This window comes from Lycium ferocissimum, chromosome 9, assembly GCF_029784015.1.
Source record: "Lycium ferocissimum isolate CSIRO_LF1 chromosome 9, AGI_CSIRO_Lferr_CH_V1, whole genome shotgun sequence".
Classification (NCBI taxonomy): domain Eukaryota; kingdom Viridiplantae; phylum Streptophyta; class Magnoliopsida; order Solanales; family Solanaceae; genus Lycium; species Lycium ferocissimum.
In genome coordinates this window covers 33,588,433-33,606,661 of record NC_081350.1, presented here as the reverse complement: position 1 = coordinate 33,606,661, position 18,229 = coordinate 33,588,433, and the positions used below count along the sequence as shown (strand labels likewise).

Genomic DNA, 18,229 nt, shown 5'->3' with positions numbered 1-18,229 from the left:
AATGCTCAAATGTAGAGATGAGGTGGAACATGACATTTGGTGGCTGATCAACCAGGGTAATTCCTACTTTTGGTGGGACAATTGGACAGGTCTGGGTGCACTATATCATGTCACCCCATTAAACTTAGATTGTGACCTGTCAGTTGTACTAGTCCAGGAGGCAGCTGAGGGAGGACAGTGGAATGAACAAATGTTGAGAGATTTACTTCCTCAAGATCTGGTTGAACACATTTTACAAAATGTTACACCACCACCAGAGACTGAGAGAGAAAGAAAACTAATAAGGTATACAAATTCATGTGGATCAAAGGTATGCCTATTAAGATTTCCTTTTTTATGTGGAGAATCTGGCACTCAAAACTACCCTTAGATGACACTTTGAAGAAATGGGGGATGCAATTCCCATCTAGATGCTATTGCTGTGAAGATCATAAAGTAGAAGATGTATCTCATGTATTTCTACATGTCCCTATAGCACAACAGGTATAGAAATATTTTTGCAGGCCTGTAGGAATCAATATGGGAAATTATCAACTTTCTCAGCTAATTAATCTATGGTGGGAAATGTCTGCACATCAGCAAGTGAGATATATTTTTCAAGCAGTACCTTCTATCATTGTCTGGGAATTATGGAAAAGGAGGAATGCATTGAGACATGGAGGGAAAGTATCCTTTACTAAGCTGATTTATCAAATAATGCACACATTGATACTGTTCATGAGGGTGAGAAGAAAAAACTTCAAATATGTTCCATATAATTGGAGTAGAGTGGTGGAGGCTTTATATGGGTATACTCCTATAGTTAGGGTTACTAAAGTCATTTAGAAACCACCTGAATATGGTTGGATGAAGGCAAACACTGATGGGGCATCAAGAGGCAATCCAGGTAGAAGCTCTTGGGGTTTTTGTATGAGAGATCCTAATGGGGATATTATTCAAGCACAAGCTAAAGAGATGGAAGGAAATTTCAGCACCAACACCCAAGCTGAAGCAATGGCAATTCTGCAAGCTCTAAAATACTTGGATACTATACAGGTGGACAAGATTCTTATTGAAACTGACTCTTTATTGCTTAAAAACATAGTGGAGAGGATTTGGAAAGTGCCCTGGCAGATTATCAACATAATGGAAGAGATCTGGAGACTAATGACGGGAAAAACTGTGATTATTACCCATATTTTCAGGGAAGGAAACAAATTAGCTGACTATCTAGCTAATTTGGCCCTAGATGAGGGAGTAGTCTTAGCCAGGAACTTTCAGGAACTCAATTCTCATGGAAGAAGGATAGTGAACAGTGATAAGTTGGAGTAACCTTATTTGAGACTTAGATCTATAAAAGATGAGGTGGATAGGAGGGAGAAAAGGAAATGAAAGTCCTCAAGTTCGAATCCTTATGGAGAAGAACTGTGACAAATTTATTTCAACTAATAGGTTTCTCTTTTTTGCAGGTACACATATTATGGCAATCACACAAGAAGATAGCACAAACAGGATCAACATACAAGCATTGGAAGAGACAACAAGTTCAAGGCAAAATAATATGGACTCTAGTCGACAACATCAACATACATCAAGGTCACAATCACAACAAAAGGGAAAGCAAGGCACTGGGATATATTTGATTCAATTGTGGGTGGGACAGTGTTGGTATTGGTGTCGATTGATGCTCATTCTATTGTCCAATCTCCAATCGGTTTCAAGGTTAGTCAACAACATGGGGCTTATATCATAAGTCATAAGAGTTCCAAATCAGCATGGGAATTAAATCAGGAAATCTCAATAACAAGCGGAAAACAGCTATGGCAATGGTACAGCAGATGAAGCTACAACAACGGAGAAGGATAGCAAAGCTTACCATTTCAAAAAAAAAAAAAAAAAAAAAAAAAAAGACGACTCAACCAAACATTGGATCTGAGCAAGGAGCAGCTGGTCGAAGTTTCTCAGACAAGGAGGCGCAACAGTCGGAGCTTTTAGAATACATTCTTAGAGAATATCAAAAGAGGGAACTTTATCAGTCAAACAAGTCACAAATACAGGAAAACAAGCACATATATAGTAGCAGCAACAAGGAGAAACAACAAAACATGGTAATCAAGATTTCAGCAGCTACATGAGGTCTCATACAAAAGGGATTTATTGGAGAGTACATAGAACTGGGAATATACTAAATCGACATGGGATTGAGCTTTGTGTGGTATTAGCACCAGTAGGTGCTCACTCCATTGCTCAAACACCTATTAATTTTAGCATAAACCCAATACATATAGAACATAAGAGCAGATTTAAAACATACTTCAGGTCGATTTGGACCAACATTCAATGTGAAGACGCTCAGGTACATGGACAAGAGAAAATACCTTTCAATCAGCTTTACGATGGAAGCATACATCTTCGATTTGTGATGGAAGACAAACTCAGCTCGATTTGGACCGTAATGGTACAGATCTGTTGGACTCAGTCAATCAAAGAAGTGAGATGAAAAAAATGATGAAACAAAAAGGTTCTTGTGAACAACAGTATACGTACCTTAAAGCCCAGATGAAGAAGATCAAGAGGAAACCAAAACCAAAGTCAAAGCTAACTTTCCTAATTTTACTTCTGGAAGTTTTCGTGTGTACAGATGCTTTTGTTTTCTTTTATTGCTTTAGACTCTATTTGATTTATTAATAAAAATAGACAGTGGGACCTTCCATTGACCCTACTTAAAAAAAAGTGAGAAAATATTAATCATGAAAGTGATTTCTGCATCTTTGAGAATGTTTTAAAAAGTGTGGCAAGTGCATGTATTAATGTTGAAAAATTCACATGTTATTTGCTTCAATGGTTGATCATTTGTTGATCTTTGGCTCTAACATTAATGTTGTTAAATTAAACTAAAAATATGTGTAGCAATCATTTTGGTGTCAGAAATTTGAGTGAGGCAAAATATAAAAAACATGTGATAAAACTTTTCTTAACTAGTCACATTATATTGAGAAAATTGTGAAGTACAATTTTGTGGATTGTACATGTGTTGCAAATCCTTTTGATTAAGTGTTTTTATTTCAAGTCAAAGTGAAAAAATTGTGATAAATCAAAAAGGAGTATGCTAGCCTAAATATGAGATATGTGACTGACTGCACTTGGTTTGATATTGCGTGTGCAGTAGAAGTACTTAGTAGGTACAAGCAAACCAGGTATATTTACTTGGTAAGAAAATTCGTCGTTTGTTTTATTAAAAATAAAGAACATCGTGTTGTACTCAATTTTTTTTTTTTTAATGCAAATGAGAAAACTTGGTGCTATGTGTTAGAAATAAAAAATTATTTTTGCTAACTCCACCAATTCCTTTAGCTTCAGCTAGTGAAAAAGTGAATTGGTTTAGAGTGAAAGCACCATTAGAAATTAATTCGAATTTTTTATTTAGTACACCATTGCGAACAAAACCATTATTGTGACGGCAAATCCATGCCCAAAAGGAGAAATACTATACCGTGAGATCATTTGTGAAAAATGGTATACCATAAATATTGATTGTGTAAATTTGTCATAATCTTGCAGATTCGCGGACTAAGGCCTTAGCAAGGAAAAGTGTTTGGAGAACATCGAGGGGGATGGGGTTGAAGTCCAAAAAAAACTTCTTGAGTCATATATAAGGAAACCCAACCTGGAGACTAGAGATCCTATAACCAGGTTCAATGGGAAAAACGAATCATATGATGACTTGTTGTGAAAAGCACTATTTTTATTATTCCCACCCTATGGTGTGAGTGCATTTTTCTATAACGATTTGTGGAGGTTGAGTCTATGAACTCTTAATGAAAATTTGTAGCTCTTATGAGTGGGGTGTTAAAGTTATAGGAGCATCCTTGACAAAATTTCACCTATGTGAGTGTGGAAGTAGGCCGCTTCCTATGAGAATTCGGCTTATTCTCAAAAGCACTCATGAAAATCTGAATAGCACAAGGCCATAATGTGTTGTCTATTCAAGCTTATGTCAACACCTTGATTATTATGTGTAAGCAGTTATACTTTATTTTCTTTAAGCAGTCATAGTTCAATGTGGAGCACACTACTGATTCTGAAGTGGAGATCGTTGTTTTACTAAGTGAAGGTCCAATGCAGAGCACACCTTCATTATGCATATTAGTCTCCCTTCAATTAAATTTGTGAACTATCTTATTTTAATATTAAAATGAGTGGGAAATTGTTGGTTATTTTGAGCATTTTAATATTATAAATACTATATTTAAGTGACTCATATTAAAAGTACCACAATTTGGTGCATTTTTCCATTTCATTACTCATTTGGGTTAGTGGATGAATGTGACATAATTTCTCTTGTAACTCTCATAACCTTCAACTCTTTACTACTCCACATTCTCACAAATTCAATACCACACTAATCCACTTTTTCTCCTATTCATTCTAAGGATGAATTCTTTACCTATAAATAGAAGTCATTCTTACTTTGTGGTGGGTAGAAAAATAATGTATTGTGTGAAGTGTGGGAAATACTATAGTGTGTAGTGAGGTTGGAGTAGTGAGAGAGAGAGTTGGACAAAGAAAATATTCTAAGTCTCCAACTTATTCACTATTGAAAAGAGAGTAATTTTATGTTGAAGGAAGGTGTTCTTATTGGTGGAGGTTTGGACTCTTCAACTAGTCCGGAGTTGGTTGAGTCACACGAGGTTGACGGGTTGTTGTATCCTGAAGGGGACAAGTCAAAGTATTACTGTTGGACCGGTGAATATTATACCGCCATGAGCTTGAATCTCCTTCAAGAGATCGAGATATCCGCGCCTCAGCCTGAATATTTATTTATTCATTTTTGTTCATTTTATTGTAATTTTCAGCTGTAATAATTTGTGGTATAATCACCAGCATCTTTAGTTTCTAATTAAGTGTCTCTCCCTTTATATTCTAAAAAATCAGGTTTTGAGTCAGGGTCGATCCTCCAACTCCTTAGTTAAAAATAAACATACTTACCAGCCAACCAAGCATCTTTTTTACACACGTCATTTCATGTGTTGAACAGGTTCAACCCAAAACTTGACATCAAGCATCTCTTAGGCAATTTATATTTCTAGGAAAGTTGTAGTAATTTAAGTGAGTTATGTTTTATTAATATGATTTGAATTATTTTTTCATTAGTTAACAATTTGTTCACTTATTTAAATATTGACAATGCTTACGAAAAATCCTACGTACGCCACTGCTTATCCCTACCTTTGTGGGTAGAGGGGTTGTTTCCGATAAACCCTCAACTCAAAAGAAAAAAAGAATTAATTTGAAGCATGATATCAATAAAAATACGACAAAAAGCATGATAGTCGCATATTTTGTGTTTAGGGGAAATGGGAAACGCATCAAATTACTCGTACATTTTGTGTTTTGGGTCCTCTAAGATGAGGAAAAATGTGCTCTTGGACACAAAATTTTTAACAACAACAAAAAGTCTTAATAATTATGCATTGGAACTTCTCGTCTTCATAATAAGTTAAAATTGTTTTATTTCAGCATATAATTATAGTAAAAACATATTAAATGAGAAGTTTGAGCATCACCAAAGCTAAGGGAGTCCAGAGATCCATTCGAATCTCTGTCTCAAAAATTGATATACAATATGAGAAAAACAATTTTTTTTTTTTTTGTACGCACAGATACTTGGTTCACAAGTTCAAATAATTAGTGTGACACTTGGTATTTTCTTAAAACATTTCTTTTATATTGTTCACTTCTTAATGACAACAGTATTTTGACATGGAAATGAATTGCTTGTAATGAGTTTCTTATATTGCGAAATAATTTTTATTTCTTAAAACCATATTTTTAATTATCCACATTTTTCTTGTCTTTCCTCTGATCCTTTATGTACGGAAATAGTTGAAGAAAGAAAGAAAGAAAGCAGTTGAAAGCAAGTGTCCAAGAATTTACCAACTGACAAAAAATGGAAACAGTTACCGCCAATTTCGCTTTTTCATTTTCTCTTCCAAATTTCCATTTTCTTCTTCTATTTTCCATTTTCTTTCCTCAATTTCTCCGACCTCGTATGGCTGCCGCCCCTTTATCTTCTCATAATATAGGTAATATACAGTACACAATCTGACCTCTTTCTGCTTTACTAATTTTTTTTCTCTATGGTGTAATTGGCTTTGTAATGAAAGAAGCTATTTTTTTTCCTTTACAGCTTGTTTCGATAGTTGTTACCTGTTGTATTGTATTGTGATGTTAGTTTAAATATAATGTTTGTTTTGATTGTTACTTAAATTCTATGGCATCATATCATTAGATCCATCGTTACTTAATGACAACGGGAAACGTTACAATCTATCCGAACGTTGTATTCGTCAATATGAGATAATATTGATATAGACAATATTGATACATTATGAAACAATACGTAATAACCATCCAACAATTTTAATGTGCAAGAGATTCATTTTCTGAATTCATACTTATTTGGATACATTTCTCTTTATTTTATGTTGGGGATGATTATGTATATTGTTAATGTTAGCTGTGAGCTTTGTTACATTGAAAAAATTAAGGTTAGAGATTGCTCTTTTACTGTATCAGCAATGGGAATCTTTTAATAAAAGTAGCTGTTAGAGTGAAAAGATAAGATTTTTCATTCACCACACTCAAGACATTCTCTGGTGGATTCCTTGTCTGTTAAAATAAAATGGATGGTGTAGAGTAGGTTTTTGACAATTATTGATCCTATTTATCTTTCTCCCGCATTTGGTATGTGCCCACAAGCCACCTTTTTTCTTGAGAAGGATTGTTTTTATTTTTTTGACACATTGGTTGGAATGGTGGAAGGAAAATGATAAATTTATTTTCATGTTTTGTTGAGAAACTGCGGGTATGGCTCTGTATTGGGAGTTCAACGAAAATCGGGTTTTACAAACCTCTGCACAGACAAACTTCGAGAGGTGCCTTTTGAAAGAGTCCGATGAGAGTAAAGTAGTTAACCAAACACAAGTAACACGTTCAGTTTGGGATACGGACAGTTCAGTCGGAGGGTGCTCACCCATCCACACTTGGATGTACGACGTTTACTCTGTCTATGAGTATTGATTTTTTTCATCCTATTTTTTTGACAGATCTCCCACTTTGAGATGAAGAACATGTTGGAGGTATGGGATGGCTGTTTTAGGCTGCCAAATGGAATGAAATTAGATGCCTTTCAATGTACCTATCATTTCATTACCAAGGTTGGATTTCTGTAGTATAGGAAGGAATACTAATTTAATTTGTCAAATGAGATGAGGAAATTCTTGCGGCGAATAATTGTTGTTCTGTTGTTCAGAGTTAGCTGGAAGAAACTCTTTGTTATAGGCACTATATTAACAGTGTTTAGGGTTGTAATCCAAATTTCTAGCCTCCCTAATCCTTTAACTGAATGGATTATCTCTCCACCCTTGGATGTTTCATCTTACCAACGCCTAAATCATGGAAAGAATTCGAGGGAACTTTCAGTGACATCAGATAACCAGTTGAAAATGAGTGAGCATTTGCCCACAGTTGTTGCACTCAACTCTACAGCCAGAACGAACAGGTCAATGCGAGTTATGGAAAGACGAGAAAGACTTCTGAGGCGTAAGAGACGTAGGAAGCATGCACGGCTAGTAGAAAAGATTATTTATCCGCCTCCACCTGCTGTGCCTGATCACTTGCAGGTAAGTCTGATATTGTGCTTATAAGCGATTATTAAGTTCATATTTGTTTCTGGCTATCTTGTTCTTCACCAATGCAGTTATTTTCAGAGATTTATAGCATCTTTGGAACCAAATGAGGCACTTGCATATGCTAAAAGTGAGATTGAGAAAGCTCCTTTAGTCACCGATGATCCAGACTTGTATGCTCCTCTATTTAGGAATATTTCCATCTTTAAGAGGTATGATGAGCTATATTTGCTTGCTAAAATAGCTCTTTGTCTGATACAATGTTACTCAGTGGTTGTGTTCTGCTTTTGTTATTGTATGTAACTATGTCCTATGACACTTGATATTCATGAAAGATTATGTAATTATATACATAGGCCTCCAAATGCACCAATCCCTTGATGTAAACATAATGGATAAGGTGCTAAAACAGCACTAGGTAGACTTAAAACTACGTGGAGAGAAGTCATCTCAGAAGACGTACAATATATGTGCTTAGCATAGAAAATAGTAATATATAGGTGATACCAACTAGTTTGAGATTAAAGTTAGTTGGTTTTGGCACACTTACATTAGATATAGTTTTTGATAGGAGACTTCTTAAGTTCTGACAGAGATTTTATGAGCAGATGGAATCTATTGCTTTAGAGAATCCCTAATTTATATTAAAAGACGAACTATCGAGTAGTGGATACAGATGGGACCAAATGTGTAAACCCTGATGGTGCAGGGTAATGTATCTTTGCTGTACACCTGCTGGAAAGTCGAAACAAGAAAAGTATCATCGTATTATCCTGAGATTTCATAGAAGCACAGCTTCGATAGTGAAGATGAACAAAAAGAAAGAAAACACTTGCAGTCTAGGCAAAGTTCACAGTGCTTACATGTTGGGGTTGAGGGGAAATCAATCTGCTATAGATTCTATTAAATTTCATGTTTCGCTTTGTGTTGATTGATTAGTAGTTACCTTTATTGCTCACCGTGCTTGTCTATCTGTGGTGAAACAAAGCAGAACTGCTTTCTTTTCTAGGCTACCATTGTCTAATAAATATTTTCAAAGATTTTGTATATCGTTGCATCTCTTTCATCATTATTCTTTTTGTTTAAACACAAATTTTGGTTGGCATTCCAGGAGTTACGAGTTGATGGAACTTCTACTCAAAGTTTACATTTACAAAGAAGGAGAACGACCTATTTTCCACGAACCTCATCTTATGGGAATTTATTCATCCGAAGGATGGTTCATGAAATTGATGGAGGACAACCGTTACTTTGTCACTGGGGACCCCGAAAAGGCTCACCTATTCTATCTGCCATATAGTTCACGTCAGTTGCAGATGGCAGTTTATGTGCCTAAGTCACATAATCTTAGGCCGTTGTCAATATTCCTGCGGGACTATGTCAACATGCTAGCTGCGAAGTATCCCTTCTGGAACCGCACTCATGGAACAGATCACTTTCTAGTTGCTTGCCATGATTGGGTATGAATCAAGATCTTTTTTAAACTATAGTCTTAGCTGAATTAGCTCAAGTTCTTTCATGGGCATACTTCTACATGAGCTCTGTAATCTATTGTTTATTCTAGGTAGTCGGACTTATCTTAATGAAATCTGGTATTTATTCGTGCAAAAGCATGTTACTCCCTCCGTCCCAATATATATAAGGGTGTTTGACTGGGCATGGAGTTAAAGAGAAAAAGGAAGACTTTTAAAACTTGTGGTCTAGAATAAGCCATAGAAATTTATGTGACTATAAATCATTTCATTAAGAGAATAGGAAGATTGAAGTGAAGTTGTTTCAAAATATGAAAAGATATCATTTTTTGGACTGATTAAAAAAGGAGGAGTGTCACATAAATTGGGATAGAAGGAGTATTATAAAGATAAAAACAGTCTCAAAATTTAACAGGATTTCCTGGAAGTAGAACGGGTGCATCTATAAGAATGCTCCCAGAGATTTGTAATAACCCAAAGTTTAAGCTCTTAGATGAGATGGTCACACACTTCAACATGGTATCAAATCCAGGCCCATCCCAATTCACACGGTTTACCCGGTGTTGGCTCCCATTCTATATCTTCAACATGAATTTTGCTGTTATGGATTTGATAGTATCCTATAATTTTCTGAAAACCATGTGGATTACCAATTCTTACAGGGGCCTTACATTTTAAAGGATCATGAGGAGCTAATTAGAAACACTATAAAAGCTCTCTGCAATGCAGATATATCTGAAGGAATATTTAAAGCAGGGAAGGATGTTTCCCTTCCAGAGACCGCCATAAGGAATGTCGGTAAGCCTCTTTATAATGTTGGTGGAAAAAGAGTGTCACAACGCCCGATCCTCGCCTTTTTTGCTGGAAATATGCACGGGCCAGTCCGTCCCAAACTTCTCAAGTACTGGAGTGACAGGGATGAAGACATGAGGATTTACGGGCCTCTACCTAATAGAGTCTCAAGAAAAATGTCTTATCCTGAACACATGAAATCAAGCAAGTATTGCCTTTGTCCAATGGGCTTTGAAGTTAACAGCCCGAGGATCGTCGAGGCAATATACTACGAATGTGTGCCGGTGATCATTGCTGATAATCTTGCCCTCCCATTTGACGAAGTGCTCGATTGGAGTGCTTTTTCTTTAATTGTTGCTGAGAAAGATATTCCTAAGCTGAAGGAGATTTTATTAAGTATACCTCTAAGACGTTATCAGGTCATGCAAAATAATGTCAAGAGGCTGCAGAAGCATTTCCATTGGAACTCAATACCGACTAGATATGATCTTTTCCATATGATTTTGCATTCCATTTGGTCTAGCAGGCTCAACCAGTTTCAAGAATCACAGATATCATAATCCCTTTTGATATGAGTGCTTTCAACTGGCCCAGCTACTCGGGTGAACAGCAACATGAACCATATTTAAGGGTCTCTTTTTTACGGTTATAGGCCGAAATTTTAAGAACTGCTGGTGACTAATTGTCTTCACTTGGGCACTCTTGAAATGATATGAGGTACTTACTGATAGATTTTGCCACTTCACTAGAAAGAATACAAACGAACATAGCGTTATTGATAAACCCAATTTCTTTTTGATGGCATAGGTTTCATCGATTGGTTATTCTCCCCATTCGTGGCTTTTCCGATTTCGATCTCTGCTGCGACTCAGGCATTACTCAATAGAGATGCAAGGCTGACAGGTCCCAAACCAAATGCACATGCACACTACAGCAGAAGGGGAAAAGATATTTGGAAGTTTAAGACTCTTTCAGGTCTTCAGCATTTCACAGCTTTTCCCTATCTTCACAAGTTCTTTCCACTCTCAGTTCAATTTTCGCGCAGTATAAACCAGAAGATGCTCTCAGAAATGAGTTATCGTATGCTGAATATGTTCTCATATATGAAGTGGAAGTTCAACAGTTGATCTTTTGTGTCTATCACAGTAATACTGTAGAGAATAGTCATCTTGTTGGTAGTTGTATTAAACACAATGTCAAATATTCATGTATACGAGGGAGAGAATTTCCCATCTACTTTTCTGATGTGTATATATGTACAGTGTATGAATTATCAGTAATTACAAGGACACATGTGATTATTACCACGTTTCTGCCCTATGTTTATTGTGTGAGGTGTGCTTCACCTTCCGGGACGCGATTTCCTTTTAAGAGTTGACTGGTGCAGTATATTCACCCATTACTTAGCTTTTTTCCTTCTGTTGGAAAATTTTAGAGTTGGAACGAGGAAGAACATTTAATCAACAAACAAGACAGAATAGTTAACGATAGAAGAGATACGTATAATTTTGGATATGAAAAACCAATGCAAGGCACGCTCGGGAAGGCGCTGACTTCACAGTAGATTTCTATCGCTACTCATGTGCAAATAACAAAGTAGCATCCTACTTGTAAGTAATTGACGTCCTACTCTAAAGGTACGAAGAACCACCCAGTAATCTTCTAATACGCATACAAATAGAAGTTCCCAAAATCCCTTAAATCTCTCAACTGATTTAGCAGGAATCCAAGTATTGAATAAAACACTCTTGAAGGCGGTGAAAACATGACGAACCAAAAGAGAACTTGTAGAAACACAGGATCTGATTTTTGGGTTGGCGGGATAGGTACAAATTCAACAAGGCAGCTAACATACCTTTCAAGAATGGATGTACTCTTAAAGATTGGATGACACATTTTCACAAAGAATAAATATATCCTTCAAAGAATGAACAACACTCTTTCACGCCTTGTCGAAAAGGCAAATTTGAATTTCGAATCACTTCTATTTAAATCTCTTGATGTACTTGAAGCAAATAGAATCAATATTAGATTTCATACATTCAATTAAACCATTACTTTCGGCTCAAACTACATATGCATACGTGTGCAAAAAAGGAAAAAAAGGAAATGTATATACATAAAATAAGATCATATAGACACTGAATTCGCTCTGTTCATTGCCTAATGTTTGTACTTCATTCACATCGGGGCAATGTTTACCATAAATGCATAATACCAAGAATGGGGCAAGTAGACAAACGATACATGCAAAGAGGTGGATTCCCCAAGCGCGCTACTGAAGAAACTTTTCTGATGAGTTCTAAGCTCCTAGTGTTTAGCCATAAAACAACAAAAGCAGTAATAATCCCATTCAAAACGCAGGCTTTGTGGTTCCTAGGAGACACGGCTCTTGACAGTTTGTGGTGCACAAGACTTCATCAAGGCACAAGAAAGCTTATTGTTTCAGCTAGGAACAAGAACAATATCTAACTGAAAGCTGCAAACAAGGTTGTTATATTACTTCTCCATGTTGCACAACATAGCCCATTTACAAACAAAACAAAAACAAAACCTTGCAAGACGGTAGATTTTCTTTCCTTTCTTTTTGCTCTCTCTCTCTCTCTCTCTCTCTCTCTCTTGAGTATTTCTGTTCTTTTTTCATTCACTCCTAGACCTATCATCGTGTTCTTCATTCTGTTATGTTGCTTGATCCCCCATGTACACATTACCCAACTCTGCAAAAAGCTCTCCTAAGTAGACTGAAAGCAGCAACGAGAAGCAACACCACTACCACCTTCTTTGATGCTAAGACCCTGAGATTCACCCTGAAGCCATGCTCTCTCATGAACCTCAAACCAGCCCCACTTAACACAAGAAGAAAGGAAATGAAAGAGCACAACATAACTTTAATAGTTTCCATGGGTCCACTTACACTCCTTGCATCACTGGACAAGTCAACATATGACCAAGAAGGACTCTCTTGGCTGCTCTCGATTTGGCTCAGACCAAGACTCTCGTTCAACCAGCCTGATAGCTTTACAAGCACCTTTGCCAGCCACCCAATTTCATCATCTGAGATGGGCCGCTTCATCCAATCACCCTTGTATTTAATATCAACCATTGCTCTGTTGCCAAAACTTCTAGGTTTAAAGATTTCATTCCGCAGGTGCTCATATTGTACCGTCTCTGGCGTATTCATGGGCTGCAAAATAGGGCCACCAAATAACTGGCATAGCTCAGATTTCAGTCTGTCCAAACACTGGAGGTTTTGAGAAAGATTTTCTCCTCCAATCGATTGCAGTTCAGATTCGGCTCGCAATACAAACAGCTGAAAGACAGTGAGTTAGTAACACGCAGACACAAGTGCGCAACCTATGCAGAAAGATATCTAGAGTTGCAAATATTGATCACCTGAAGCAACTTTTGTCCACCATCTTCACCATCACTGAAGAGTTGTAAATCTTTGTTCCAGTTCTCGTGCAAAAAAGAACCATCAGCATCAGTCTCAGATAGGCCATCCTCCCAGTCCTGACACAATTGGAAATGAATATAAGAATCAAAGAAGCGATACCAAGTGATGAATGTACTCAGACCACAACGTAGGTTCATGACTATTGGAGTTAGCATGGATAGCCATAAAATTAAGCCCAACTAGAAAGGTCACACGAGAAAGCATGTTCCTAATACTTTCTGGAAAATCTGATGAGCCCTGGGCATGAACAAGCTCATAAGACACTTGAATATATTACAAAGATTAGCCTAGAACACTTTCAATCAGAGACAGTTTCTGATATTTTCGGAAGGAAAACCATTCCTCAGCTACATGACCTAATTTAGGAAGACGATAACAGGTTTCGTAATGGTAAATGCAATAAACATAAATCACGCATCTCTTCATGAAAACAGAAACCAAATTTCAGGCCTTACAGAAATTAGTGCCCACCTTATATCCCTAAAATGGCTCAGAAATGTTGGTTGGAATGTACAAGTGAAGATCAGGGAAAATAAAGTTATCCATATCGTTTGTCTATTTTCCATCCATTATCTACACATCATACTGTAACCACTAACTGTTGCAGGGGTCGTCATTTCTCCACTTCTGATACTTGCTGACAAGATACTTCTATAAGTCAAAAGAGAATACATTTCGTGTAATAAGCCCAAGAGGAAAGATCAAGTGAAGTGTGCCAATTGCTAACAATGCAATGATGCATTAAGGAAGACTGGTAAGACGTGATATTACAATACCTGTAATTGCTCACGGATAGCAGGAACATATCTATGCAAAGCATTAAGCATTGATTTAGATGATCCAGTTGCTTTCGAATGAAATACAATATCCACATTTTTTATGAGGTCCATCAGTTCCGTAGATGAGGTTAATACTGTTATCACCTGCACAATAAAGCATAGTTTCAGAAGTGACAAGGAGAATGAAAGTAAAATAGAAGCATGAATACCTAACTAATATAATAGTCAATCAAGATAAAGACATGCAATGAACCCAGATTTCAACAGAACACTGGGGAGTAACAACATGTGCTCCTTATCAAAAAAAAAAAAAAAAAAAAAGCTCTGAGACGCATATAATTACAGGACCTGGCTCGAAATAATTTTGACCAACAGCTCCTGGGTAGATATTCCAGTCTGTTGACAATTTCTTTCAAAATATTAGCAAAATTGAGATGACAGCCACAACTCACAGCTCCTATGCCATTAAATCTTACAATTCAACATTCAAGTGGACCGTGATTCATGGTTCTAGCAAGGCAACTAAGACAATTTTTTTCTTTCCTCTTAACACCATGCAAGTTATTACGCCAAGCTCTTCAAACGACTCATTGCAAAAAATTTCTTTCATCAAATACGGCAGGCATCTACGCCAATCTGTATGTTTCATTTTTTCTCCAATTAATCATCTATCTCAGTGCAGGGAACATTTACAGTTCAGTTATAAGAAATGTAGGTAGATATGCAGTTGTGGATCCCAGACCCTCTAGGATATAACTGTGGGCAAAAACACTTCCAATTAACAAAAAGAAGGTTAAATAAGTATCTCCAACAACTGCCTCAATAGTCAAAATGAAAATCCACAGTATTTGTTGAAACTGGAACAACCAGACTCATATTATCTGGAGCAGCTTTCAGTTAGCTAGTTGAAAGTTAAAGAAGTCATATCAAGGCAACTGATGACAAAACATGTCAAACTAAGACCGTACACATAACTGGCAGTACATGTCATGCATTCAGTCACTCGTTATTGCAACAAACACCAAAGTAATGTGCATCAGAAGCTTCTGTACAATCACAAAAGGGAAGATGTGAAAATGGAACAGACCTTTGAAACCATCTTGACTATCACTTCCGGATCTGTGTGAAGAAACTTGTGGGCAAAACCAATAAAATGCATGACCAGAGAGCTGTAGTATAGGTAGTTAGCTAATACAAAACCTTGCCAAGAAGAGGTATAGCCACGTAGCATTGACGGGGTAACCTCCTTTAGTGTACTTTTATTAGACTTCGCCAAATCTGCATCAAGTTCCGCAAATTCTTCCATACAAATAGTCCAGGGCTCCAGGTAACTAACCCACAAGGTGAACACCTGTGATGCATTTTTAATAGAACTTTCCACTGGACAATACAGGAACGTCCTCAATATCAATCTGTACAATGGCCTCTGGATCCACGAGTTCCAAGAGTTACCAGAATCCATAACAGGAACAGCATTTCTTGACTGAGCAGCATTCAATGTCCCCCCAACCTTCCACCTAGGACTTTCAGTGTAGTCAACCTGGTCAGTTCCATCAGTTGGTGCAATTGAACTCAGATTCAGATACTTGACAAACACATTTACTACTTCACCTAATCCTGAAGTAGGAGGAGTCTCACCCAGTACTGAACGAAAAGGGAATGACACACCAAATGATTTGCACAAAATCACAGGCAATGGTGAGAAATCATTATCAACTAACCAAAAATGTATCAGACTATTGACCAAGAACTCTGCTTTTTCAACAACCGGAGTGTCATAGGCAAAAGAGTACTGAAGCAGTGAGCTCCTATATGGTTGATGTGCCTTCACGTCACCTACAGGCACATATGCACGGAGATATGCATACAAGAGACGCATATACAAATTGCCCTCATTCTTCTGCTCCGCCCCACGTTTGGTGCTCGACAAACCTGGAATCGAATAAGCCCAATTCTCCAGTCTAAACCTTTTGCTTCTCCTAACTCTTACAGTTTGAGGGCCCTCACTATTCCCTCGACAAACAGGGTAATAGATAAACCAGAACATGTAATATTCAAGCACATTCAACTGAACCTGAAATGAAGAACCTTTAACTGAGTCCTCCTTCAACCTATTTTTGAACAACGGGCACAAGTCAGATAAAACCCGTGAATCTCTCTCGTTTTGAAGCATATAACGTACCCACTCGGGTAACCTTTCTACAGGAAATACATATTTAACCAGAGACAACCCATCCGCAGCCACAATAGAAGATAGCAACACCCCAGTGGGCGATAATAAGTTGAAAATTCTACCTGTAAACAACAACATTTGTTACGAAAGGAATAAAAATAATGAAAAACACTGCAAAACGTAAAGAAATAGTAAGAAGTTTCTGGAAATCAGAGGAGGATTATCAATTCACTTTGGAAATGTATAATTTACTATGGCCACCAAAAAGTGGCGCATGAAACTAAACTAATACTCCCTCCGTTTCAATTTATATGAACCCATTTGACTGGGCACGACATTTAAGAAAGAAGGAAGACTTTTGAAACTTGTGGTTCAAAATAAGCCTTGAAAATTTGTGTGGCTGTAAAACATTCATAAAGTGAATTTGTTTCCAAATTAGGAAAGAGGTCATTCACTTTGACACGGACTAAAAAGGAAATAGGTTCAAACAAATTGAAACAGAGGGAGTAGCTGAAAATTCTACCTGCAAACCACAACATATGGGATGACAGAAAATAACGACTAAATCACTGCAAAACGTAAAGAATTATAAGAAAACTCCGAAATGCAAAGAGGTTTTATAATTAGCTTTCTAGATGAATAATTCAAGATAATCACCAAAAAATGATCTATCTGCAATTCATAACAACATGATGATAAATATACAAACAGTTAAAATAACATCATGAAAAACAAAAGATTATAAGAAATTATTCCTTCTTCGTAATGAGTAATCTAACAAAACAGAAGTAAATATTGGATGTCACATGTGTTAGTGGTATAGTTTTCTAGAATAATTTGTTGTTTAGTTAAAGGAGAAGTCAAATAGTTGATTTAGTAGAATATTCAGTTAAACTTAGTTTTAGTGAGAGTCTAATACTTTAGTTGCAGGAGGAGTCTACTACTTTGTTTATGTGCCTATAAAAAGGCTTATGATTAATAAAATTTAGAGTAAATGATCAAAAACACACCTGAATTACCACTTTTTCATGAGTTCCCGGCCTAAACTATCAGGTGTGTGAGTTTCATACCTGAACTATCAACAACGATTTATCAAAACACACCTCAACTATTAATTGTTCACTTTTTAGTTCATGTAGGAAAAGATAGTTGAGTTGTGTTTTGATAAATAATTTGTAACAGTTCAGGTAGGAAACTCACACACCTGATAGTTCAACCTGATAATTCAGGTGTGTTTTTTACCATCATTTATATGAGACAGTTTTTCATTCAAATTATCTGCCTTGTTAATCATAACAGTAAAGACAAAATAATCAGCTCAGAAATGGAAAATCGTACCTGCGAGCTGAGAATCATTAGATAAAGCGGCGATATCTATCCATCCAGACTTAACAACAGCTGAAGAAGAAGAAGAAGATTCATCGAAGCCGAAGATTTTACAAATTAGGGTTGGAAAAGTGATGGAGAAGAACCATCGAGTCTGGTCAGCTGTATGCTTATGTAGAAACGACTCAACAGCGTCGCACGCGGCGAGGATCTGCGGTGGAGATGAGGCGGCGAGGATGGTGGCGGCGATATCGGAGGATTTGGACTGTGTGTCCGTTGCGTATGACCGGGAAATCATTTTAGCATGACAATGTGGAGAGGAGTGCTTACTTGCGAGTGAAGATTGAGGGTTTGGTTAAGGGTTTTTAAACGGGGCTGTGAGGGTTGCAAATGGCGCGTTTTATATGGGAGAGGAAGAAGGATGCATTTGGGTAAATATTCTCGAAACCCCTGGGTCCTAGTCGGCGTTTGGCCATAAAATTTGGTCCAAACTCATACTCGACGCGAAGAGATTGTTTGTATCACGTGGAATGACTATACTCAAGAATAGTTACTACTATATT

The 18,229-nt window shown here is 37.0% G+C and overlaps 2 protein-coding genes across 4 annotated transcripts; one reads left to right on the top strand and one right to left on the bottom strand.

The window, feature by feature from the left end:
- The first annotated feature begins 5,889 nt into the window (after positions 1–5,889).
- On the top strand, positions 5,890–11,303 carry LOC132069430 (probable glycosyltransferase At5g03795). Of its 3 annotated transcripts, none has more exons than XR_009417782.1 (5): positions 5,890–7,664; positions 7,752–7,882; positions 8,782–9,130; positions 9,805–10,651; positions 10,742–11,302. XR_009417782.1 is itself a non-coding variant. In XM_059462775.1 (5 exons), exons 2-5 carry the CDS (start codon positions 7,251–7,253, stop codon positions 10,492–10,494), a joined length of 1,584 nt encoding a protein of 527 aa, XP_059318758.1. In that variant the 5' UTR covers positions 5,890–6,065; positions 7,089–7,250; the 3' UTR covers positions 10,495–11,303. The 3 variants fall into 3 exon arrangements, 2 of the variants coding, with proteins under 2 accessions (XP_059318758.1, XP_059318756.1); XM_059462775.1 differs by having other exon boundaries at positions 5,890–6,065; positions 7,089–7,664; positions 9,805–11,303; XM_059462773.1 differs by having other exon boundaries at positions 9,805–11,303.
- Positions 11,304–12,403: 1,100 nt separating this feature from the next.
- On the bottom strand, positions 12,404–18,018 carry LOC132030349 (uncharacterized). The gene is made up of 5 exons (XM_059419930.1): positions 17,679–18,018; positions 15,255–16,462; positions 14,165–14,311; positions 13,328–13,444; positions 12,404–13,244 (listed from the first exon to the last, which is right to left on the bottom strand). The coding sequence occupies exons 1-5, from the start codon at positions 17,962–17,964 to the stop codon at positions 12,642–12,644; spliced, it is 2,361 nt and encodes a 786-aa protein (XP_059275913.1). The 5' UTR covers positions 17,965–18,018; the 3' UTR covers positions 12,404–12,641.
- Positions 18,019–18,229: the final 211 nt, after the last annotated feature.

Bases quoted from the DNA above. Each gene is read 5' to 3' on its own strand.
- LOC132069430 (XM_059462775.1), top strand. From the start codon at position 7,251: ATGAGGAAATTCTTGCGGCGAATAATTGTTGTTCTGTTGTTCAGAGTT. The intron at 7,883-8,781 runs GTATGATGAGCT...TTGGCATTCCAG, and splicing joins AATATTTCCATCTTTAAGAG to GAGTTACGAGTTGATGGAAC. The intron at 9,131-9,804 runs GTATGAATCAAG...CAATTCTTACAG, and splicing joins TAGTTGCTTGCCATGATTGG to GGGCCTTACATTTTAAAGGA.
- LOC132030349 (XM_059419930.1), bottom strand. From the start codon at position 17,964: ATGATTTCCCGGTCATACGCAACGGACACACAGTCCAAATCCTCCGAT. The intron at 13,445-14,164 runs GTATTGTAATAT...CAATTGTGTCAG, and splicing joins CTATCCGTGAGCAATTACAG to GACTGGGAGGATGGCCTATC. The intron at 13,245-13,327 runs GTGATCAATATT...ACTGTCTTTCAG, and splicing joins GTGGACAAAAGTTGCTTCAG to CTGTTTGTATTGCGAGCCGA.